General features: G+C 50.0%; 2 protein-coding genes across 22 annotated transcripts in view; both read right to left on the bottom strand.

Moving 5' to 3' along the window:
- Positions 1 to 54: 54 nt before the first annotated feature.
- ZC3H11A (zinc finger CCCH-type containing 11A) lies at positions 55 to 16474 on the bottom strand. Of its 16 annotated transcripts, none has more exons than XM_071817640.1 (19): positions 16345 to 16474; positions 11504 to 11558; positions 10316 to 10516; positions 9756 to 9952; positions 9516 to 9635; positions 8942 to 9065; positions 8332 to 8535; positions 7887 to 8003; positions 7298 to 7378; positions 6794 to 6904; positions 6021 to 6083; positions 5666 to 5761; positions 5394 to 5459; positions 4386 to 4886; positions 3892 to 3962; positions 3406 to 3730; positions 2976 to 3145; positions 2426 to 2493; positions 55 to 1883 (listed from the first exon to the last, which is right to left on the bottom strand). In XM_071817640.1, the coding sequence occupies exons 4-19, from the start codon at positions 9807 to 9809 to the stop codon at positions 1625 to 1627; spliced, it is 2430 nt and encodes an 809-aa protein (XP_071673741.1). In that variant the 5' UTR covers positions 9810 to 9952; positions 10316 to 10516; positions 11504 to 11558; positions 16345 to 16474; the 3' UTR covers positions 55 to 1624. The 16 variants fall into 16 exon arrangements, with proteins under 16 accessions (XP_071673741.1, XP_071673742.1, XP_065710732.1 ...); XM_071817641.1 differs by having other exon boundaries at positions 10316 to 10479; XM_065854660.2 differs by having other exon boundaries at positions 10316 to 10368.
- Positions 16475 to 17616: 1142 nt separating this feature from the next.
- The window catches only part of ATP2B4 (ATPase plasma membrane Ca2+ transporting 4), a 41460-nt gene continuing 36449 nt past the window's right edge, over positions 17617 to 22627 (bottom strand). For 3 of the 6 annotated variants that reach the window (XM_065854281.2, XM_065854284.2, XM_065854282.2), the window contains one exon: positions 17617 to 22309. In XM_065854281.2, coding sequence (XP_065710353.1) covers positions 22004 to 22309 — 306 coding nt within the window. In that variant the 3' untranslated portion in view covers positions 17617 to 22003. The other 3 variants (XM_071817637.1, XM_065854286.2, XM_065854285.2) reach the window with 2 other exon arrangements.

The following is a 22627-nucleotide window of genomic DNA, read 5'->3' as shown; positions in this document are numbered from 1 at the left end:
TCTCTACTGCTCTCTGTGGCCCCGCCCACCCCCAAAAATGACCAATTTGACACCTTTCCTGGGTGAGGTTTATTTAAAAACACTGTGAGCTGCTGTCGTGTGGAACAGTTCAACTACCGGTGACGGCGGAGGAGGCCAGACTACGTTTAACACCATACCTTAAATAGAATACAAATATAAAATGGCAGAATAAAATATTTACAGAAATCACGTGTACGGCAAATCCCGGCTCCGGTGGCTGAGCCGGGCAGCGGAGGCTCTTCCTCTTCGTTCCTCTTCGCGGGCTCTTCCTCTCCCCCCAGGTCGCCCTGTGCGAGCAGCTGATGCAAAAGGGAGGAGAAACGGGCTGGGGCCAAAGAGCAGTTTGTCTGAATTTGGGAATTTCCCTCTGGGAACTGAGACATCACAGCGGGGAATGGAAGCACACCAGTGTTTTCTTCCAAAGACAGACTATTGAAAAATGAACTCAAACAACCGATTTTTCCTCTGCCCACAGCAAACGCCTGCGTAGGCAGAAGAGAGAAGTTCTTCAAAACTTTAATAATGCAAAATATCTCTATTTGCCACAGGGTCACAAATTCCAGCTGACACCTGGGGCAGACCAGCAACCTCCAGTTTGTATCGCCACACGGAGCCAAAGCCGCAGGGGTGGGTTTGGGGTGCAGGGAAATGCCCAAAAGGGAGAGCGGGGGGGCTGCAGCGGTACCGGGTTCCCGGACGGACATCAGGAGGTCGGACAAACCACCAGCGTTTGAACACGAGTCTGAACAGCCGCTGCTTCCCAGCAAAAGGCAGCAGCTCGGGGGGGTGATTCTGGGAACCAAGAGGCACTTAAACCAATTTTCAGTTGACCAATTTGCTGCAGACTGCGAGAGGAATCTTGACCACCTGCTCCAAATCCTGTTCACACCAGTAAAAAGCACCAACCCCCCCAAGCTTTGGTACAGGAGAACAAAACGGGAGGGGGTGGTGGAGCCCTGCGGGAGTGCTGCGGCTTTCACACCGACATGGGAGCATCCCTGATAATTCAAAGTAAGGCTGGATGGCCTGACCCCAACCACCACCCTTGGCAGCACGTTTGGTCCAAAATACTAATTATTCTGCTCCCTCCCGCCCCAACATTTTCATTAAATTACCCCAAAAGATTAAAGTCAAAAACAACAGCATACATAAATAAAACTCAAGAGTTGACATAGTAACTCCAGGCTTTAGATAGCAACTGTCCAAGAAACCAGAATTCCAAAACTGTGAAACACGCTGAACGTCGAGTTTTGCCAGGGGAGGAGGAGGAAGGAAGTCTGAGCCTTGAGGATCAGTAGATCAGTTCGCAACCATCGCGGTTTGTAGACGGGCTTTTCTGTCCCCAAACGAACAAGTGCTTTGTCCTCTGGCTGTCAAAGGCGTCACCGATGGTTACGGAAGGGACGCACAGGACCTTGACTCTGACCAGCAGGGAAACTCAGGACAACCAAGTGCAGATGCTGCCACTTCTATCAGTTCAACTGTGCTTTAAGACTCACGGTAAAGCCTCAGCTAGAAAGGGATCACCTCTGGGTATCGAACAAAATAGAGAGTTTTAATTGTTTGTTGGTTTTTTTTTTTTTTAACCTTAAGACTCTGCAGTTCAGCTGTCGATCATTTCGGAAAGTTCCAGAAGGAGATCGTCCTCGTCCTTTCCCGGGTCCAGATCAATTTCTGCTTCCAGTTTGCCTCCTGAGATTTCCCAAATCAGCTTCTCAAAGTCGTCCTCCACGGACAGGGGCGCCTTCCCCGCGCCCGTGGAGCTCAGCCGGCGCGTCTTCACCGCCGCGGGCGAGGAGCTGGAGCCGGAGACCTCCGAGGGCGGCGCGGGGGCCGCCGGGCTCCCCAGCTGCGCTTCAGGACTTGGCAGAACAAGAAAGAGCAAATCAGTGCACGGGACTCCTCAACCAGAGACCTCTTCTGCAAAGCTGCTCCTGAAACCACAGTTAATCTCTCCTACACCTCGACCTTACACAGGGATTGTTATTCAATTAACCCGTGGCTACTTTGAGAGGTCAGCGCATCAGCAGGTACACTGTTCAGTTTGGGGATTCATCCGTGAAGACAGAACATCTGGCAAAGGAGGTTCCATTTTTGTAGCCACATACGCTTTGCCGCCTTTACTAATTTGACTGTAAAAAGGTTCATTAGTCAACCCCTGTGAGCATTCAGAAAACACAAGAAGTTACTGAAATGCTGTATCAATCTGCAGCATTTTAAGGGAAGAATCTAAATAAGCATTCCTGCTAGCAGCTAGAAAATCAGATTATTTGTTCCTTTGTTTGATTGTGGCGTTAAAGACTCCAGGTTTTCCATTTGTGAATAAAAAACCAAACCAAACCTAACCTTATGCTTCATGTGAAAGACACACCAACCAAAACAAAGAACAAATTGTGGTTGTTACCTGGTTTTGGGTTTCTCTCTCCCGGGCGTGGGGACCAGGCTGTTCTCTGGCAAGGCAGGAACGACGGCCTAGGAAACAGCAAACCAGTTTTTATGATACACGGGTAACAGATTCTTCCTCCGCCGCTGCTTCTCTGGCACCGCTGAGCCTCAACCAAAACAGCCCAGCGGGGCGCTCCTGGGGAAAGGGAGGATTCACTGCTGTTCGCTAATGACCTGGTGTCCTTTTTAAGAACACCACAGCATTAATGGACAAAATCCTTCACGTCACAGAGAAAGCACAGCAGAGCATGACGGAAATGCTGCCGTTCATCTCACAAAGAGCAGAAAGGTGCTACGGTCACCCTGCAGACACTTTTGGGTTTAGAAGGGAACAGAGGCCTGTAGAATGTTTCTGTTTTCCACCTTTTCTCCAAGAGAAGGGTTAAACTTGGGTGTAAGTTTTACTGGGGACACACGGCTGCCCCGGCCACTGTCCTTACCACAGCTGCTTTTTCACTTGGGTGTAAGTTTTACCGAGGATGCACGGCTGCCTCGGCCACTGTCCTTACCACAGCTGCCTTTTTGGCTGCCGGCTCCTTGGCGTCCCCGCCAGCAGCACTCAGGGGTTTCACAGCGGCCACGGCCGAGCGATGGCTCTCAGCTGCCTTCCGTTTCAGGGCCTGTTTGGTGGGGGAGGCGGCTTTCCCGTCCGAAGGCTTCAGGCTCACCTTGGGTTTGGCTGGAGCAAAGGGGGAGAGAACTGAGAATCTTGCTCTGTCTCAGGGGAACACAAAAACCCACAGGTTTTCCTAACAGTCCCACAACCCTTCTGGTTAAACCTCTTCCTGCCATTTCCCAGAGTCTCAGTACTATTTGCCACATGACCAACTCTGTTTGCCAACAAGCCAATAAAAAGGAGTAAAGATAAAATGTGTCATCTTCTGTCTTTCTTTCACCACAAGACCCAAAGTGAGTCTCTAACACACAGTCAGCACCTACTTTTCACTTTGCGCTCCAGAAGCTGCGCTGCCTGTTTCCCTGGGGACCCAGCAGCATCCTTGCCTGGGCTTTCGACCCCATCGTCTGGAGATCTCACCAACGCTCTCTTTGCGGGCGGAAAAGCTGCCCCTGAAACCGCGCTGGCTTCAGGACTCCCTGATGCTGGAGTTTGACCCTTGGTCGCCTTTTCCACAGGAGACGGCACAGTGGTCGCCTCCTTCGGCACCTTCTCCTCTTGGTGCTGCTTCAGCTGCCGTTTCTCCCTCATTATCTCTTCAAGGCTCTTCACTTGAACTTTGGAATTAGTTGCACTCTGATCAGAGGGCTGGGAAGAAACAAAAGGACTAATAGGAGAAAAATCTATGGAGGTTTTATGAAGAAAATCTTAGTGGCGATCCCACCAAAACAGCTCCGAGTGGAACAGAGCACATTACTACCCCTCAGATCTGAAATGGTATGAATTGTATGTCTTCATAAAGGACCCACCTCTGCAGGCGCAGACACGGCTTTGGGAGGCTTGTTCAACTCCACCACCTTCTTTTCTTCTCTTCCAGGTGCTTTAAAACAAGCAAAACAAAATATTTTGTCAAGAGCAGAAATAAAGGAACCTGGTTACTGTGTTTCCTTGGTGTGTTTGTTTCCTCACGTCTAACAACAGGACAGTGGAAAGGCTCCGGTAAGCAATCCATGCAGCATGTGAGTTCCCTTTCCCTCAATTGCACTATCAGATGGCAGAAAAAAGCAGCACAGAGAAATTAAGACTACCAAGCTCCTCAATGAATGGATTTTCCAGTGGGAAAACCAACAAACGCATGGAAAATAACACGGCTGCATATTCTGGCACTTTCTTGCCTTTTGGCTTTGTAGCCTTGAACTCTTTTATCCTCTAGTATACATAGAAAGAAAAAGGAAAGCAAGTCCTGGAATCTGCTCAATAAGCGAAGCGCTTCACCAGGGCAGGTACCAAACCATCACCTCACCTGTGAGCTTTGTGATCCGTAACAACCTCCTCCCCTTCGGGGCAGGCTCGGGCTGCGCTGGTGGAGCTGGGACATTTTCCCCGCTCTGCTGCATCCGCAGAGCTTTCTCCTGCTTGATCTCCTCCAAGGTTTTAATTCGCACCTCCCCTGCTGCCTTGGCTTTACCGGCCGGCTCTGCCAGCTGCGCTTTGCTGGGCGCAGATGGAACGAGCGCGCTCTGCCTCTTGGGCTCGCTCTCCACTTTAATCTTGGCAGGAACCTCTTCTGGTTTTTGCTTCTCCTCTTCCAATCGCTTGTGCTTCCTTTCAGCTGGGGCTCCTGAGAAGGCTTTGATGCGAACTGCAGGGGAAGGTCTTGTCCCCGAGGGGGGATCTTCTGTTTTACAGCGTCCCTCGGTCTGGGGTTTTGCTTGGGGCTCTCCTCGTCTCTGATTAGCTCTCTCAAGCCGAATTTCCTCCAGCGTTTTCACATGGATCTCCCCTGTTGGCTTAGCAGCCTTCTCTGTTACCATCAAAAAAAGAAGCACCAACATTTAAAGAGTCCAACAATACTGAAAATCTCCAAAGTTTGTATGAGTGCAGAGGAAAACAAGGTCTGAGTGTTCCCAAGAATGCATCTTAGGACAGTATCATTCTGCTTAATACTCTCCTCCTCTTTTAAGCCACTTGTATCTTGAAAACCAGTGCTATCCAGAGGGACTTGTGACCCAAAACACACGAGTCTATTCTATTTTGTTATTTCTCAGCCCGTGTCTCTCCCTCATTGTCCCAAACTCCTGCTCCTGGCAGCGGTTTCATTCTACTTGTGAGCATCCTGCAGCTCCCGAGGGCTCAGAGCAGGAACACGGGGTGAGGCGCAGGTGGAGAACACCCCCCTAAACCAGGTCTGACAGCGGCCACCGGCACGGACGCTGCAGCACTCGAGCAACAGCAAGCAGGCAGGATTTTAAATTAACTTCTAGGGCTGTTCATGGAAAGAAAAATGGGACCTTTAATACCCGGTTCTTACCTGTCTCTGTACTGGGCTGTTCAGAGGGCAATCCCAGCCTTTCCTTCAGAGACTTGGGGACTTGGACTGCAAGACAGAACAGGAAAAGTTAGAGAAACCGCATAAATCTCAATTTTGTGTCCAGGTTTCAAAATGAGACAGGAGATCGCTTCACTGGGATTCGAAGTTACCTTGAGCCCCCAAAAACAGGCCAAAAGAACCATGAGAAAAAAGGACATACAGAAAACCTAAATAGGAAATGTGTGCCTCAAATCAACGCCCAGCGGCCGTACCTCGCTTGGGTGCCTTGTCGGCGTTCTCCAGGATCTCTATCTTCTTCCCCAGCCTCTCAGCAAGGTTGCGCTTCAGCGGAAGGACGTTTTTAACAGCTTCAAAAGGAGAGAAAACAAGAAATTCGTTAAGAACACTGCTCTGGACGAGGATTTCAGAACAGTCAGCCACAACCTTCAACTCTTCCAGGGAGACTGTCTTGTATTTGCCTTTCGGTTGCTAACAAAATTTGCCATTTCTGCAGTCAATACAGGTCTCTGTCAAAACATATTTTCCTCCCACATTCAACAAGAATGCCCTTAAATACAGTCGTGGTTAGATGGGGCACCCAGAGAGCAGCTGACGAGAAGCTCCCACCTGTGGACGGTTTCCGCTTCCCCAGTCTCTCGGCCAGATTCAGCTGGATCACCGGCTCCTCCCCTGAAACAAAACCCAACCTCTTTAGTGCACAGAAACCAGGAGGCAGTGAGAGCACTGCCCTTCCAGCCCACGTCCCAAAAGAGTCATCCTTTTGGTAGCCAAACTACAGAAACCAACGACAACAAGTTCTGCACATTTTTTGCATTTAAAAGGAATTTGTGCAGAACAAACCACCACCATTCACACACAGACTCACCCACGCTGTCTGCAGCTGCCACTACCAGTCTCTTCAACGCTTCAAGAACTGGCTACTTGAACAATGTCACCTTCTCTAGGTCTCCCCTTCCTCAGTTACCCCGTTTTGCACACTGACACTCATTTTAACTTCAGCCTCTGTCTCTGCTGCACGTACCCCAAACGCTAACTCTGTCACCTGCTGTCAACGCATTAGCTCGTTCACAAACCTCACTCAAGAACACGAAAGTCAAATTAAGCGCATCTGAGAGTCTGTAGGATGGTGATAATACACGATTAGCTGTGGCTTAACATTAGGCTGATAAAAACCACTTCTTGATCTTTTATTGCAACACAACAAACCGAGTACCTATGAATGCCAAATGTTTCCAACGCAACCAGGGACTTTACGCATAAAAGCATCGTTTTAATTAGAAAAGGCAGTACCGGCAGACTAACACGTCTGAATTATCTTAATTATCACTTAACCTTTTGGTTCAGGAGCCATGAAATGGAAACGATGCATGCACTATTACCTTGTTTGGTAGAGAGAGTCACAGTCCTCACCACCGTGCGCACGTTTTCCTTTTCTGGCACAGGAATAGTCCGAGATTGGAGAGGATGAACAGCATCTCCTGAAGGACCTTCTGACCAGAGCAAGCAAATCGAACAAAAACAACCAAACAAAGACCATAACCATCAGTTATTCATTACTGTCAAACATACAACGATGAGCGCGCGTGAATACGAGAGATGAGCAATTTCCCTCTGATCTGCCCTTGGAATCCCAATGCGGAGCAGCAGCTGCTGGAGCTGCAGGGGCTGCGTGCCAGAGCAGCTCAACCCAGCTGAACGGGGAACGGTCGCGCAGGCTCCCAGCGCCAGCATCGCCCCGTCTGCACCCAGCGTGCAAAAACACCCCCTTTCCTCTGCTAATCACTGTGTTCACCAATGCACGGTCAGCTACCCGGGTAATATCAGAGGGGTAAGAATAAAAGGGATGAAGGTGAACAGAGGGATAAGAAAGTACATTAACTCACCACCTTGTTTTTTTGTTTTTTCCTTTAGTTTCTTCAATTTTATTTCTTCGAGTGTTTTTATTCCAAAATTTAAATTGTCATCTGAAAACACAAAACAGTTCATGAATAGCGAGGCTCTGTTGAAAAGCACAGACCCTCAGCTTCTTACAGCTCAGAGCCTTTCGGAAATGTTTTGAATAAACCCTGTCAACACTCCCGCTTAGTGAAAAAGCCATGGAACGGATGGTATTTTGGTAACGATCAGCACCTTTCCTCAGCCCTCCTCCCATGCAGGGGAAAGCCTGCAGTTCTAAGCATTTTAATCCATCTACACGATATTAGATTCCTCTAGCGTTAGATGTGGCTTTCCACAAAGGCTGAAAGGACACATTTCCAGCCGTTTAAACTCCACCCTGGGGCTCTATTTTACTCTAGAAAAGCAAACAAGGAGGAGTTCACCTGTCTGACCAAGGGACACACAACATTCACACGACCAAGGGACTGACTCCACCCAGCTACCCTGTGTTCTACTGTACTTTTAGAACATATTGCTTTTGAGTTAATTGTTAAGTTCTCCTTCCAACCCATCCTACTCCAGCTGTTAGAATACCTTGTTTTGTATTCGAGTTGGATTTCCTAGTGGAAATTATCCGCAATCCATTATGGGCTTCTGTCGCTGGTTGCTGGACTGGTGTTTTAGTTTCATCTCCTTCTTCAGAAAGCTGGTCTGAAAGGCAAAAATGAACCTACTGAGTGATGCAGTGGAGATCAAACAAGATTTTTCATGTTTCTGTAGCTCATGCAATGACATTTCAGTCCATGGGTCATATTGTGTTTGTATTCTTAACTACAAACAACTATTTATAGAAAAGAAAGATTGTTTTCAAGCAGCTATATTGATGTGGCAAACTCATGTAAGGGAAAGAGCTACACTGGGTAGAAAATATCTAGGACTCCAGACTCCCATCTGTAGCTTTAACCACTACACAGTTCAGGTATTCTGTGATTTATACGTTCAGTTATAGAAGTGCCTTCAATAAGCAACGAATGCTCACCATCATCATCTTCATCATCATCTGCGGCGTTGATCACAACCGGAGGATGTGTGGGACTCGGGACGTTTTCAGAGTTCTCCACTTTCATCACCCCCCTGAGCTGCGGGGAGGGGTTTGACTGGACCGACAGTTTGTTCTGCTGCAGTGACAGCTGAGCCATTTTCACGTCGTCTTCGGCAGACTCGGGTGGGCTGGGAAGCGCAGCTGGAGGAGAGGAGCATCGGTCATTTCAAACCTCCGCCTCAACGCTGCACTCGCCGCACAGCCACGGTGGATCAGGAGATAAACCACCTGGCTACTGAATTCAGGCTCCTGTTCCCCACCCCTGGTTACACCATGAGCAATGAGCTCACCAATCCCACCACCCTGAAAGGATTAAATGAGGGGAAAGCAACCTGAATGGCAAAGATCCCACAGAGCAGCTGAGCATGAACGAAAATATTAACCACCAAAAGTACATTCCATTTAGCTGAGAGCCTATGACTGCAGGCTTCTCCCTACACTCAAAAATCAACAGCTACTCAGCACCTTCTACAGCATTGTACCCACTCATAAGTAATACTGAACATAACTATATAATACCTCAAGAGAAAGGACCTAGGAAACTCACTTTTGCTTGGCGGTAAGAAGAGTCCGTCAACGTAACGTCCCTTTGTGTGATGAAAAGCACAGTTGGATTTCTGGCAGCCCACCGGCTGATTCTCCCAGTAACACGGAATCTCACTGCGCTTCTTCTGAGGACAGAAAGAAAGAAAAGCCCGTGGTAACACTCGCCTTAGATTTGCAAAGGGATGCAGGTTCACAACACACCAGAGACAGGAGGGCATCTTTCCCCTCCCCATCCTGCACTACCCAGAGAGGTTAAATCAACGCTGTCTGAAGAGATCCAGGACAGAAGAGCCCTGAGAGGCCACCGCGGCGCACGCTGTTCACTACCACAGCGCATTTAAGCAGTCTCATCAGTGTGGCTGCTTTTGCTTCGGTTAAGAAAATAATGTCAGCACCTAATCTTGCTGACACATACCTGAGAAACTGATCTTTCTTCCCCCAATTTCCTTCCATCCCCCTCGTAGCAATAGAAATCGGTACCATTCTACAGCAAAAAGCACACCCAGTCCACCTACAGCGATGAACAAAGCTTTCGGCAGTTTAGCGTGAGCACACGTCCTCAGGCAAACACTCACATCGATTTCCATGTGTCTGAACCTGCAGATGTTCCTGAAGCAGCGACCCTCCTGCCAGAGGGTGCAAACGGTCTCATTCCCCAGAGCGGCTTCACAGTGGCGGAACGAGCAGCTGTCTCCCTGGCACGAGGAACCCAACAGAGCGGAGAATCAAACAGCACAGCCTAAAACTCATCTCTTCCCACTCCATCCCCCCCTCTCTTAAAAACCAAACCCAAAGCAAAAGAGACCCAAACAGACCTTGTTACACGTGGAATAGAAGTAGAAGTAGCAGTCATCCCCTTGGTTCGACATAACGGGTACGTTCTTAGAACCCGCAGGTTCCAAGGGTTCACTCAGCAGGAACTTCCTCCACTCTTGGCCAGAGCTGGCGGCACTTTCTTGGACTCTGAGTCTTCTCTGGCTCGATCAGTGAAATCTTCTTTTTAAGAGTAACTCTAAAGAAAAGTGTGAATATAGGAGAAATAATCAAGTAATAGGCATTTTTACAGCCGCTTCCCACTAATCAAATTAGTCTCTAGAGGGTGGCGATGTCTTGAAGTCAGTTGGTCACAAAACTATCCCAACACTAAGTTGGGTGTTTTTTCAGCAAGTGTTCTCTCTGGACCCTTAGGGATCATTGCAATACACCCAAAACTGCTGCGTGTGGCTGAAAGCCCAACAGAAGAGTCACTCCTTCAAAACTGGTCATACATTCAAGTTATCGGTCAATCACTAATTATGTGCACTGATCATTTCTATACAATACAATTTACATATTAAACATTTTCCAAGCACAGGGAGCATCCAAGTTCACCCACCTGGACAACTTCAGCACAGATACTGATCTTCAAAGACTCCCAGGTAAGTTCTCCTGTAGGCCGAACCAACACTGAATCCATGAATTGATAATAAAGGGGTAGGAAGAATTTTCCTCCTCACATTGCCAAGGGAACCTCTCCTCCACAATTCAACCATCTGACAACTACCGGAGGAAGCAAGTCCGTGTGAATACTGCCAGACTGGAGACAGCCAGGTTAGTGAGCTCTTCACAACCGAAAACCAAAAAAGCCAACAAAAAAACCCCGGGGTATTTAAAGATGAACTTGTGGTTCAAAGTGGCTGCAAAAATGAGGCTCCATCTTCCACAGCCGGACAATTTTGGTTTTGATTTTTGTTTTTTTTTTTTTTTTTTTTTTTAATTTAAAATTCAGTAAGTTGCAATTTCTGGTCTTCAAGATTTCTTCACCTATTAAGAAAACACAAAAACTTTCCCCCGTCTTTATTACCTGTACAGCAAAAGCATACCTGTGCGTATAAATACACAAATATGTACATACACACACAACGCAAGTGAGCGATGGGAAAGGCACCAAGGGTGAGAGTAAAAAGGAGAACTTTTGGCTATTTGCACAGAAAGCCTCTCGTTTCGAGGGAAGTGGCAAAAATGAAAGTTGTACATGAGATTTGGATGAACGCGCCTTGGAGGCCGATGCTCCAGAGCAGGAGTGACCTGGGGCCAGCGCACACCTGCGTGTCCACACGTACCTGGTGGCCCTGCACACGGATGAGCACACCCGAGCCCAGGGGATCGCTCCCTCTGCAAGTGGCACCAGCCCCAGAATTTGGAATCGTTCTGATTTTTGGACATAATTTGTTCCCGTTTTCCATCAGAGCAAACGCCGCATGACATGCTGCTCCCCAACCCATCTCCACCACAACCCATCGCTGCGAGATCGCAGGAGCTTTGACAACGTGCCCAATTCAGCTGATGATTTTTGGTGCCACCAGAGCGGAAACTGATTTTATTGAGCCACAAGCAGGTTTGGGTTTCTTTTTTTTTTAATGTGATACTGAGGGGACCAAATCAAGCTCAGATTGAAGTGATTCTGATCCCTTGCATTAAAAAGCTGCATATTTCCGTGCAAACTATTTCTGACTCTTTTGGACAAAACCGAATGAAATAGTTCTTACGAGTTAATAATAAAAGGTTGGAACCTTTTACTCACACAAACACTAGTGAATTTTCCAGGATATTTTTTTTGGCAGGTAATTTTCCCAAATCTAAAATAAAGAGAGGAAAAGTTGGGTTCGCATATTAGTTATTGCTTTTGACTGCTTGACAAAGGGAATAAAAACAGGAGTTAAGTGCAAAGTTTCCTTCCCTTCTTCAGTATCAATGGGACTATTCACTCTATTCACGCTTGACCTTTAGCACCTTCAAAACCAGCCTGTGTGTCACACAGACCCCTGTGCATCTGCCTCCAAAAGTTACCGGTGCTCCCTCACGTAGGAAATTTGACAAGAAGGATTTTTCCAAATGTGTTCCCAACACCATTGACAGTTGTATTGAATTTCAAGTGTGACTTCTTCAGATTGCACAAGCCAACACGGCAATCAAAGAGCGCTGCTTTGCTGAGCAGAGGCATCCAGCTCCAAAGCAGAGGGAATTCTGGCTCTAGAAAAAGGCATTTATTTCCCTAAGGAGGGAGAGACACCTGCATCATGCAACATTACTGCATCTTTTGAATGTCCCAGCAGCTCAGCATTCAGGTTGTTCCCTTCCACATCCTGAGCAGACTCCAGGAGCTGCTCAGAATTCGAATGGATCTTGTTTAAAAATGGGAAAAAGCAAAACTTTCCTACAAAAACCAAACCAAAAACCCCCTCAAAGTTCTAAACTCCATGAAAGTCCTTTCACTTTAAAAAAGGTTAACTCTTCTTATTTGTTAACGCGGTATCAGTTAACATGGCAACCTGAGTGCCGAACGGGAAGGAACTGAACCAACCCTGGAAGGCCTGAACACAGGTGAACTCTGGTGCGCTCAGCCCAGCTCTGCTGGGAGCTGCTCAGAGCGTCCAACTCTTCTTCTTTGCATTAAGAGATTTTGAATTCATTTTGTAAAAAAAAAAACAAACCAAAATCATTACAGGTGCAGCAGCCGGGTAGGAAAAACACGCCAAGAAGCGCCACAGACCTGACCTCTGCTAAGGGAAGAGAAATAGCGCCATTCAAGTCTGTCTGGTTTGTTTTACAAGCTTGTGCGTCGTGGTACCGCGGGAACAAGGCCGGTCGGCCCCTGGTCTGACCGCCCAGCTGCTACCGAAAAGCTAGAAGGGAACTATTATGTTTTTTGTTGCACCCTAACGAACGAGAGAAGCGTTATTGCACCTACCCGCGGGTGCTCGGTGGTCACATTTCATCTGCATACCCTCCTGCTGAGTTTCCTTGTGCCTTCAGTTTCTTACTAAAATATTAAAGATGCTTAACAGTCCTGTTTCTGAGGACAGGAAGATGGCAAGGAAGAGCACCAGGAACTGCATGTTCTAACCCCGCTGCTGCTTCACCTGCCTGTACCGCTGGTTTGCGGCTCATTCCGCACGGAACTACGGAACAGCATTGTGATGTGCCCGCGAACCACACAGCTCCGTGTCAGAAGAACCTCCCGCTAACATGCCTTCTCCATAGGAAAATCTGGATCTACGCTGGCCAAAGCTGAAGCAGAAAGTCAGAATTTCTACTCTTGACATCTGTTTGGGTCAATTCTAGCTGTTAAATGCTGTCTGAACATGGACTGGGGGCGTGCTCTGAGACAGCACCCGAGATCCTCCCAGAGCAAAGCCAAGAAGGCAAAGGTTAGAGCAGACGATCGTCTCGGCTTCCTGAGTCAGGGTCACCTTTCATCGTGTTTTATGAGAGCCAGAGCCAGGAGCTACCACAGACACAAGAACAGCTGCCCCTGGCGGGCGGGAGCAGCTCCATCTGGAGATGTGTCACCTCAGAGACCCCAATTCGGACATTCTTCCCTCAGATGAGGCAAATCAATCTGTTCCTGAAAGGGCTGACCAGCCTGCTGCTCCTGTAACTGCCCAAGAACGACCCTGAACTGAAGCGCTTGTCAGATCAGACGCTGCTTCAGCACAGATTTGACCTTAGCTTGACACACCAAGACAGAGAAGGAATTGTTCAGAGCCACCTCTCCAGCAGGGATCTACTCAAGAGGCCAAGACAAAGCGTTTGGATTCGAGCCCAACACTCCATAGAAAAGCAGTTTCAAGCCTGAGATATTTCACCTGTCTCCCAGTCCAAGAGCGACGGTGACACTTTGATCTGAAAGTCTTTCCATGTGCTCTGCAAAGCAGAAGGACCTGGCAGATGGCAGCACCTGACTCGGAACAGCAGCTCCCCCGGCCTCCACCCGCAGGCCCTTCAGACACTGGGACCACTGGAATGAGCCGACAGTCGCCCCATCTCCCTCCCAGGAGGGTGCTGCTCCACCTGCTACTGTTTTAAGATCACTTTAACATATAAAAGGTAGAGAGAGGTTCACTGAGCAGCTATTTCCTGCTTCAGGTGATCCTGTGAAGACAGTCTGAAGGCTGGAGTTGTGAAGAATTGATCAATGGGCCTCAGAAGAATGAGCAAGCAAATCTCTCAAGCGCCTGCTAACCTGTTCTCAGTGCTCCTGATTCAGTCCTGAGTCATTAATTTTAAAATATACCTAATTGCTGGAAGCTGGGAAGGACGGGGTGAGGGAATTAAGGGAAAGCCACATGTCAGTTTGGTAACTTCGTTTTGTAGGACACTTCCTACTGCAGAAGTTTTAGCAAAGCCAGCGGGAGGGAGCTGGGTGTTTTCTAAAAAGGACTCCTGCTGGTGCAGGATATCTAAAGGTATCACCGTCCAGTCCATGGCTGGATCCGCTCCACATATCAACAGTTCAACCTGTGCTTCTGTGTTGTGCCTTCTCCAAAGCCACAAAAAATGTTTCTTCTCCAACACTGTACAGACAAGTTATAGATGGAAAGTGTCTAGTGCCGCAATCTGTATGAACTTCCAATATGGTGGCATTAAAAATAAGAAAAAGAGTCTTCAGTAATCACATTTATAATAATAGCTGTTTATCTGTTATTTACGTGCATTGTCACATCGGAGTTATTTCACAGCAATATGTAGTTTGGAGTCTCTGAGTCCCATGGTTAAGATTTATGTCTTTTCTCCTAACAAGCACATGCTCAGTAGGAAGAGATGGAACAGAAACACCCAAGGTGGAGATGTGCTCAGTACATCACCTTCACGGGGCAAAAAATCATGTGGAATAGTAGAAAAATCCAGGAGCGTTTCCTGAGCCCCAGGTTAGCACCAGCAGCTCCAGCTCTCGTCCACGCAGGAACACTTGCAGTCCACGGCTTCTCCTCTGTGAACCACAGATCCAAAGTCCCACACGCTGGAAGTCGTTGCTGTTCTTGCAGGCGGCAGCGCTGGCTTTACCGTTCCGCGTTCAGTGAGCAGCTCCCGCCATCCACTCAGGGGCAACAGGTGTGACAGCAGCACACACAGGAGCAGCAGCTCCTGCAGGTCCCAAATCCTTCGCAAAATTTTCAGATAGCACCAATTTTTAACGTAGTGGCTTTCCCTTAATGCACAACCCCTTCTTCCCTCTATTTTTAGTGGGTGGCTCTCCTGTCGCTCTCTCTGTCCACCAGCTTCTCCTCCTTGGTGTTCAAATGGGAATCAATTCCATACTAAGGGGACTGCAGAAGCTGCTACACCTACTCTTAGGTGAGACAGATCTACGTAAGTATAAAACACTAATTATATTTCTATTTCTGAAATCAGTGCTGGCGCCTGGCACCAATGACTATGAGGATTCATCTTCCTCGACTAGATGCCTTGTTAAATCTCAGAAAGAGCTGGTTTCCCCTGGAAGTGGCCGTTTGGAAGGGTGCCATTTCAGACGAGAAGCAACAGCAAGAGGAAGTTTTCTCCAGATCAGTTTTCCTCCCGGAACACCTGGTCACCCCCCAACAAACCCAACCTATCTACTCAGCCCGTGCGTCCAATTCAAATACGTGTGTCCAATTCAAATACGTGTGTCCAATTCAAATACGTGCCACAGTGGTGGCTCCGTTATCGTTTCAAAATCCCCCACCCCCAGGAGATCTCCTTTCCTACAATCAGATAACACGGTGGTTGATGTCGGAGCGTGGCCCAGAGTTCAAAGCACCAGTTCTGGGAACAACCTGCGGGCTCCCCACACTGATCCCTGCAACAGCAAAAATCACTTTGGCGCTTTCGGTGTAAACACCAACGTAAGAAAACAGAAACCTCTTAGATCCAATTTGTAAGAAACAAACAAACACAAAAAAAAAACCCCACGTCATCCAATTGGGTTGTTTCAAACAACCTAAAGGAGGAATTAAGATGACAAGCGGGTGCATCCAGAGTTAGTCAGATCCCGAAGGCAGCTCCTTTGGGGGACGGAGGAGCAATCTGTCAGATGACTACATTACCGCACGCCCCTTATGCGCATTGCTACAAAGGGGAGGCACAAGGTTTTAACCCAAAATAACGTACACTCACAAGGCACCTGCACTGGGATCTTCAGTTTCCCCAGCCCAACCTCTCCGGGGTCTGCCCAACGGCTCCGTTTCCCCAGGGACCAAGGGGACCGAGGTGGGGGGCTGATAAAACCCGTAGCCGAGCCGTATGGAAGAGGGCGGGGGGGGAAACGGGAGCGCAGCGGCCCGGCCAGCGGGGACCTCGGGCCTACCTCGGACCGCAGGGACGCGGCTCCCCCGCTCTACAGCCCCGGGGCTGGGGCCGGGAGAACACCTCACCCCCTCCACCGCTCACACCGGAGGGCCCGCACTGCCCCAGGGGACCCCAGCGGCCTACGCGCCGCGCCCCGGTGGCCACGGACACCCCGCCGGGGAGGGCGCGGGGACGCGGCCTGGGCCGCTCGGCCCGCGGGGACGCGGCCTGCTTCCCCTCGGGGGAGCGGAGGGGACCCGGGCCTGGCGAGAGGCCATTTCCCCGCCCCTGCGGTCTACGAACGGCTCTAGTTACCGGCGAGCTGGGACTTTACCGAACCCCAGGGGACCGCCGCAGCTGCCGCCGCGTCGCCTCGATCCGCTGCTCGGGCCGTCGCCTTTCCCCGCTGCCAGCCTCAAAGATGGCGCCGAACATACGGGCAACCTCAGCTCGCCCGCTGCCAAGATGGCGGGCCCAACGGCTTCACCAGGGGCGAACTTCCGCCCGTTGAAACCGGCAGGGGCGGGGCTCCGTGCGGGCTCCGCCCACCGGAGCGACAAAAGCGGCGCGGGCGGGACCATAAACAAAGTGGGGCGGGCGTGTTTTTTTGGTTTTGTTTTCCTCTCTTTTTTTCTGGTCCTTTTTTCCCTCCGCCAGCGCTTCTAACGCCAGACAAAGCCCTTTATTGGGGGGCGAACAGGAGAGCGGCCCGTTCCCCTCCACCTCTGCCCTCGTGCGGCACCCGCCATGGCACCCGCTCTCCCTCACGCTGCTGGGTGCTGCCTCAGGATGACCCTTCCCAAGCTGGAAGCTTGCTGGGGCTTCATGGCAGATTAAGGACCGAGCCCACCTCCCTCTGCTCTCCTCTCCATGCCCGTGTCCCGTTTTCCCCCATTTTGCCCTGTGGCAGCAGTGAACGTCCACCTGGTAGCAAGGACAGTGGGGATCAGTTGCCTGCTATTGTGGGGCACAGCCATTTGTCTCACTAAATGACTTCTAAAACCCTATGATTTGGGTTTTTTCTTTACACGCAGCCTGGACTACGTTTAAAATAAAAGAAGTAGTTGTGGCTGTTGGGTTTAATGGACCACGCTCTCCACCCACGGGGTGATTAAAGACACAGAGAAGCAACCGCATCTCCACCGAAGCCAGGGAGATAAGCCAGGGAGATAAGCCAGGGAGATAAGCCAGTGCCACCAACCTGGCGGGGACGAGCGCATTTCAGAGGCCGATCGCTTTTATTTCCCGTTGTCCTTCTCTGAGCAAAGCGCCTCTGTGGAGGCAAAACAGCCTCAGTACGGAGGCAGGACTGGGATCAAACCAGCCCCGGGGAGCTGGAGATCACAACCTCCACCGTGCATCGTGGGGACCAGGGACATCTTTGCTCATGGGAGCAGCGGTTTGGATGGCGTTCGACCGCCAGCTCTGGACTTGGCTTGGAGACAAAGCCCCCGCCTCTCCAGGGAGAAACCCCACGCCAAGGGGGCTTCGTTTGGTCCCCATCCCTCCGTCCACCCCTCGGCGCTCCCCCGGACGCCCAGCCCTTCACCCGGGTGGATTTCACAGCTGGTGGACACACTGAGGACGTCACACTTACACGTGGGCACATTTTATTCTCTGGATGCACTTGCGCATTGTTTCTGCTCAACAGCCAAAGCTTTATTGATTCCAAACCGTCGCCCTTCTCCCCGCCCCAGCACGCTTTCCTTTTTCACTACATGTAGCCCCTTTCCCCCCTCGACCACTCTTCTGCTTCCACTTTATTATCTCTGCTCGGAGCCTGTTTTCTCAGAAGAAGCCAACTGACAATCCATTCCAAAATTGTTTCTCCCAAGAACCATATAAATTACATGCAAAACATTGTACATAGAGATTAATATCAAAATGCAATACAGATCAGGTGCACTTGAAGCCGGACTCTAGGATATGGCAAACACACCAGGGTACATATTGCTTTGAAACCACCATTTGTTTGTTTGCTTGGTTGTAATGTCATGCATACCACATAATATTCAGTCTTTTGTTTTGTATTTTTTTCTGTTTTTATACAAAAATACCAGTGCTTATTATACTTAGTTACTGGAAAAAAGGAAAAAACTCAGATCTGCGCGCCCTCTTCAAAAAGAAAGTTTTGTGGCGAGAGCATCGGATAAATATATATACACACACAAATGTTGGTTTAATACTGTATATATATATATATTTATTTATTTAAGGGGAGGAAATAAACTAAAGGCGGTTTTAGCCATGGGCTTTGCTCAATGAAAGGTGTATTTCCCATTGTAGAGCAGAGATGCCGGTCTGGGCGTGAGGAGCAGCCGAGGACGGGGCTGGCGCTGCCCCGCGGGTCGGGCAGGAGCGGGGACCCCATGGCACCGGGACGGGGGGGGTCGCACGAGGACGATGGACGGGTCGGACGCTCCACGGGGCGACGGAGGAGCCGGCGGTGGGGAGCGGTGGCCGGCGGTGGGGAGCGGTGGCCGGTACGCGTGTCCTTCCCCAGAGGCGCCGCTGCGAGGTCCCCGCGCTCGCCAGGAGGTGACGATGGCAGCGGGGAGGGGGCAGCTCCAGGACGGGGCTTCGCTGGTCACCCCAAGGTCGCGTGGCCCCGAGCGCTCCGGGCCAGCCCGGCCGGGGAAAGCCAAAGGCTGCCCATGCTAAAATTTGGTTTAGTTTTTTTCCTTCTTGAGATTGTTTCGAAATTTCCCTCGAAGCTTATTGCACAAAACCTTGGAAAATTAAGTATAACCCCTGTGCAAACCAAAGGAAACCTTTCTCACATAATGCAAATGCCTAAAAATGCCTGTTGGGCAACGCACACAGGACGTGGTGTAATGTCTTTGGTACCAATCTGCCGATTTATTTAACAGAAAACCACCACCAGAGACCCTACCGTCAGCAAGAACTGGATGCAAAATCACGTTCAGAGTGTTTTAATAACAAAGCATTCCAAGGCAAGTTAACGCGGCTCGCAGGGTATGACTTGATTCCTGTCTGGCATGGCACTGTCCCCGGGCGCACTCGTGGCAGTTCAAACAAAGCAAGAAAAGAAAAATATATATAGATATATATATATATATATCTCCCCCTGTTTCAAGGCATGTTGCAGAGTCCCCAAAAGTCCGTGCTGCCGCTCATGCCCTTCAGCGCAGAGCACCAATCTCCCCCAATTGTTTCCTAACGTCCTCAATAACTTAACCCAATAGTCACCTGCTGCCAGTATATCACCGAAACTAAATAGAAAAACAACAAAAAAAAAAACAACAACCCAAAAAATACTTTATAGAAAAGATGTATGCACAAGAAACGTTTGTACTTCAAGCAACCGGCCATACCAATATAATTTATATAAAAAAACATCTGTGTCATCCAACTAGCGTCTGGTAGAGATGGCTGCTCGGAGGAGAGGAGGCGGTGGCATCGATCGCTGAGCGCACGGTGGCCCCGGGACCCAGGACCCGGTGCCACGCGCGGGACTCGCCCTTTATTCTTTGTCTTTAAACAAAATACATATGGCTGACGTAAAAATATCAGTTTCTGAGCTAAAGAAAACTATAGATTTTTTTTTTTTTTTGCATAATATTTATATATCATTATTCTTCCCCCTCCTAATATGGAAACTGGAGCAACAACAAGAAGATATCAACTTAAAGAGCGACCGGAGCGCTGTGGTGAGCTGCCGGTCACAGATTTCGGGGAGGGACTTGCAGAGCCTCCCAAGTTGGCTTTTTGTTGGTTTAAGTCTTTTGTAACAGGTCTGAGGTATTAAAAAAATATCAAAAGAAAACTTGGTGTGTGTCTCCCCCCCCAAACTATTTAATAAATATTTACGTAAGCTTGTAAGAACAACATATTCCCCCCCCCCTTTATTTTTTTGCACGTATTTAAAATAGAAAAAGTGATCGTTTAAGCAATGTCACCTCTGGCACAGACCCGACCCCCCCAGCCGCCCCTCCTGTCTGTCCTGTCACCGTTTGTCTAAACCCAAGGGAAACCCCCCCTGGGGTGTCTTTGCGGCTCATATGAAGGAGCGGGCAGGGCTGGGACTCTGGCTTTGCGGTTGTAAGGGGCAGTGGTGGCATTTGGTGGCGTTTTCCCCATGCTGTTGGCAGTGTAGGGCGCCCAGCCCGCACCCGCCAGAAGGACCTTTCCTCACACAACGGGGGCATTTTGTCCTTCCCTCCTCCCACCCCAAGGAAGGGACGAGTGGGTGCTGGGCTGGGAACAGAAAACAAAACCAAAGACACTTGGTTTGCGGCTGCCGTGGTTTTTTTTTTGTTTAAGGAACACTTAATTTCTTGGCAAAGTGGTGGCCCTGGCGTGGCAGGCGGTGCTGCAGGCAGTGCTCGGAGAAGGCACGGGAGAGTCGGCTGTGCGTTCCGAAAGGAAAGGGAAACAACCAAGAAACAACCAGCCAGCCCCTCACTGAGACCCCTTTGCTTCCCAGGATGGCGCCTGGGCAGGGATGGGGTGAGCAGGCTACACCGGGTTCTCCCCGCTCCCACCCGAGCCAAAGGGGATGAGGAGAAGGCAGCAGAGACCCGGGGACACCGGTGGGAGCCCACAGGGAGAAACTCAGCCCAACAAAGCCAGGTCCTGCTCCTGCGCAGCTCCACAGGAGGGGCAGTTCAGAGCCAACGCGCCCAGGACACCGGGGACCTAAACCCCAGGGCGTTCGCCAAACAGGAGCGGGAGGAGCAGCACAACGCGGGGCGAAGAGACGACCCTCAAAAAAGGGTCCTTCCCTGGAAGCCAAGCTGCAGCCTCTGCGAGGAACCATGTCCCCTGGAAGCCAACCTGCCGCCTCTGCAAGGAATCACCTCCCCTGGCAAAGCAGCTGCACAAGCGCTACGGAAACCAAGGGTCCTCCCTTCGACCCCACCGAAAGAGACAACCAGACTCATCCCCTCCGGCGCCCGGGAGCCGACCGTGCGCTGGCACCGAGCCCACGCTCCCAGCAGAGCCGGAGCATCCTCTGGCTTCCCCAGCATCTCACCCGAGTTATTTAACCCAACAGGACAGACAAAAGGGGCAGGAGTCCCTCTGCTCCGCTGGCTGGAGCTGCTAAAGCTTTGCAAGGCTCTCACCAGCAACTTCCCAGCTGTTCAAGAGCAGCGCAGATGCGGCCCTGAGGGGTCCCCAGGAGGGAGCCCTGTTTCTCACAACCACGGGGCTTTTCTTCACTTCTCCACTGCCAGTTCACCTCCACCTTGCTTTGTAGAAATAAACAGACTCTTTTACATCCAGCAAGGTTACAGCCAAGTCACCAAGTTCCTTGTCTACCGATCTGGAAACAGAGAGAGAAACGCGTGTGCGCGCACAGAGGAGAACGGGAGAGGCTGGGTACCATTTCTCAAGGTGGAAGACTGGTGTACATCCCTGTAGCCATCAGCCTGTGAGTAAACACCTTCCCCTGGCTGGCTTTTGGTGTTTATTTTTACATTTTTGCACTACCCCCCCCGCCCTTCCCACTGCTGGGGGGAAAAAAATCCCACAAGCGAAGAACAAACCCCAACATTAGAAGAAAACCCTAAAAAACCACAAGTGGAAAACCAAAAGTCACAAGTGCAGCCCAGCCCTGCGGCTGGGAGCGTGCGTGTAAGACTACAGCAACGGGAACCTGCTTGGAACATGCATTTCTTTTCAAAGTGAAAACCCCCTACAGGCGCATGGAGCCGAACCCTTGGAGAGGAAACAACCTGTCTGCTTCGCTTGGGCGAGTACCACTGAAAATCGGGGATGGAGATGCACGATTTTGGCTTAGCCGCTCTCCCAACACCCAGCATGGTGGTACTCTGGTTCTCACTGCTAAATAATGGTCAAAAAAACGATAAAAAAACCTAAACCGAAACACCAGAATGATATACGTATGAGCAGTTTGCCATGAAGTGACCGCAGTGTGTGATCAGTTACTGGTGCCGATATCACACAGGGCGAAGGTGGAGGAGGAGGAGGGGGGTTCCAAGTTCTAAGGTCAAACCGATGTCTCCAAGCTGTGGAAGGGGCTGTCGGGCTCCGGGACGGTGAGCTCAGCTTGATCGCTGTCCACTGCATTGTTATTTCTGTTGAGGGGTGTGGATCCACCCAGGCTACCCCCACCTCGCTTTTTGAGTCCGTCTGTCTCAGGGTCGTCTTCAGCGCCGTCAAGGAATGGTGTTCGAGGCTCGTCTTCCTCCAGGATGAACTCCGGGTGAGTCATGAAGTTATGGATGGAGCTTCTGGATTCGGGTTTCTCGAGGCCTTCGTACAAGGAGCTACGGAACGCATTCACCACTTTGATCTGCCGGAGCGGGGAGCGTGCGGGATAAACAAAAGAAGGGTCAGTAGCGGCTACGAGAGGCCAGAGCTCCCAGGAGAAATAAAACAACAAATCAAGACACGGTAAAACAAAAAAGCACAACAACAACAACATCAACATCACCACTGAACAGACAACTGAGTCAAAATGAGAGATCTACGGTGAACTAGGAGGGCCGACATGGAGCAGACTCAGGCACTAGGTGTGTGATGGGGAACCCACCGACTATGGGGCGGCTTCAGAAGCTGCAAGAAAAGACACAAAAAAACCTCAAAAAAAACAAAAACCAAAACCCAGATC

This window comes from Patagioenas fasciata, chromosome 21, assembly GCF_037038585.1.
Source record: "Patagioenas fasciata isolate bPatFas1 chromosome 21, bPatFas1.hap1, whole genome shotgun sequence".
Taxonomy (NCBI): Eukaryota; Metazoa; Chordata; class Aves; order Columbiformes; family Columbidae; genus Patagioenas; species Patagioenas fasciata.
The sequence above is the reverse complement of the archived record's forward strand: the minus strand, read 5'-3'. Positions and strand labels throughout refer to the sequence as shown.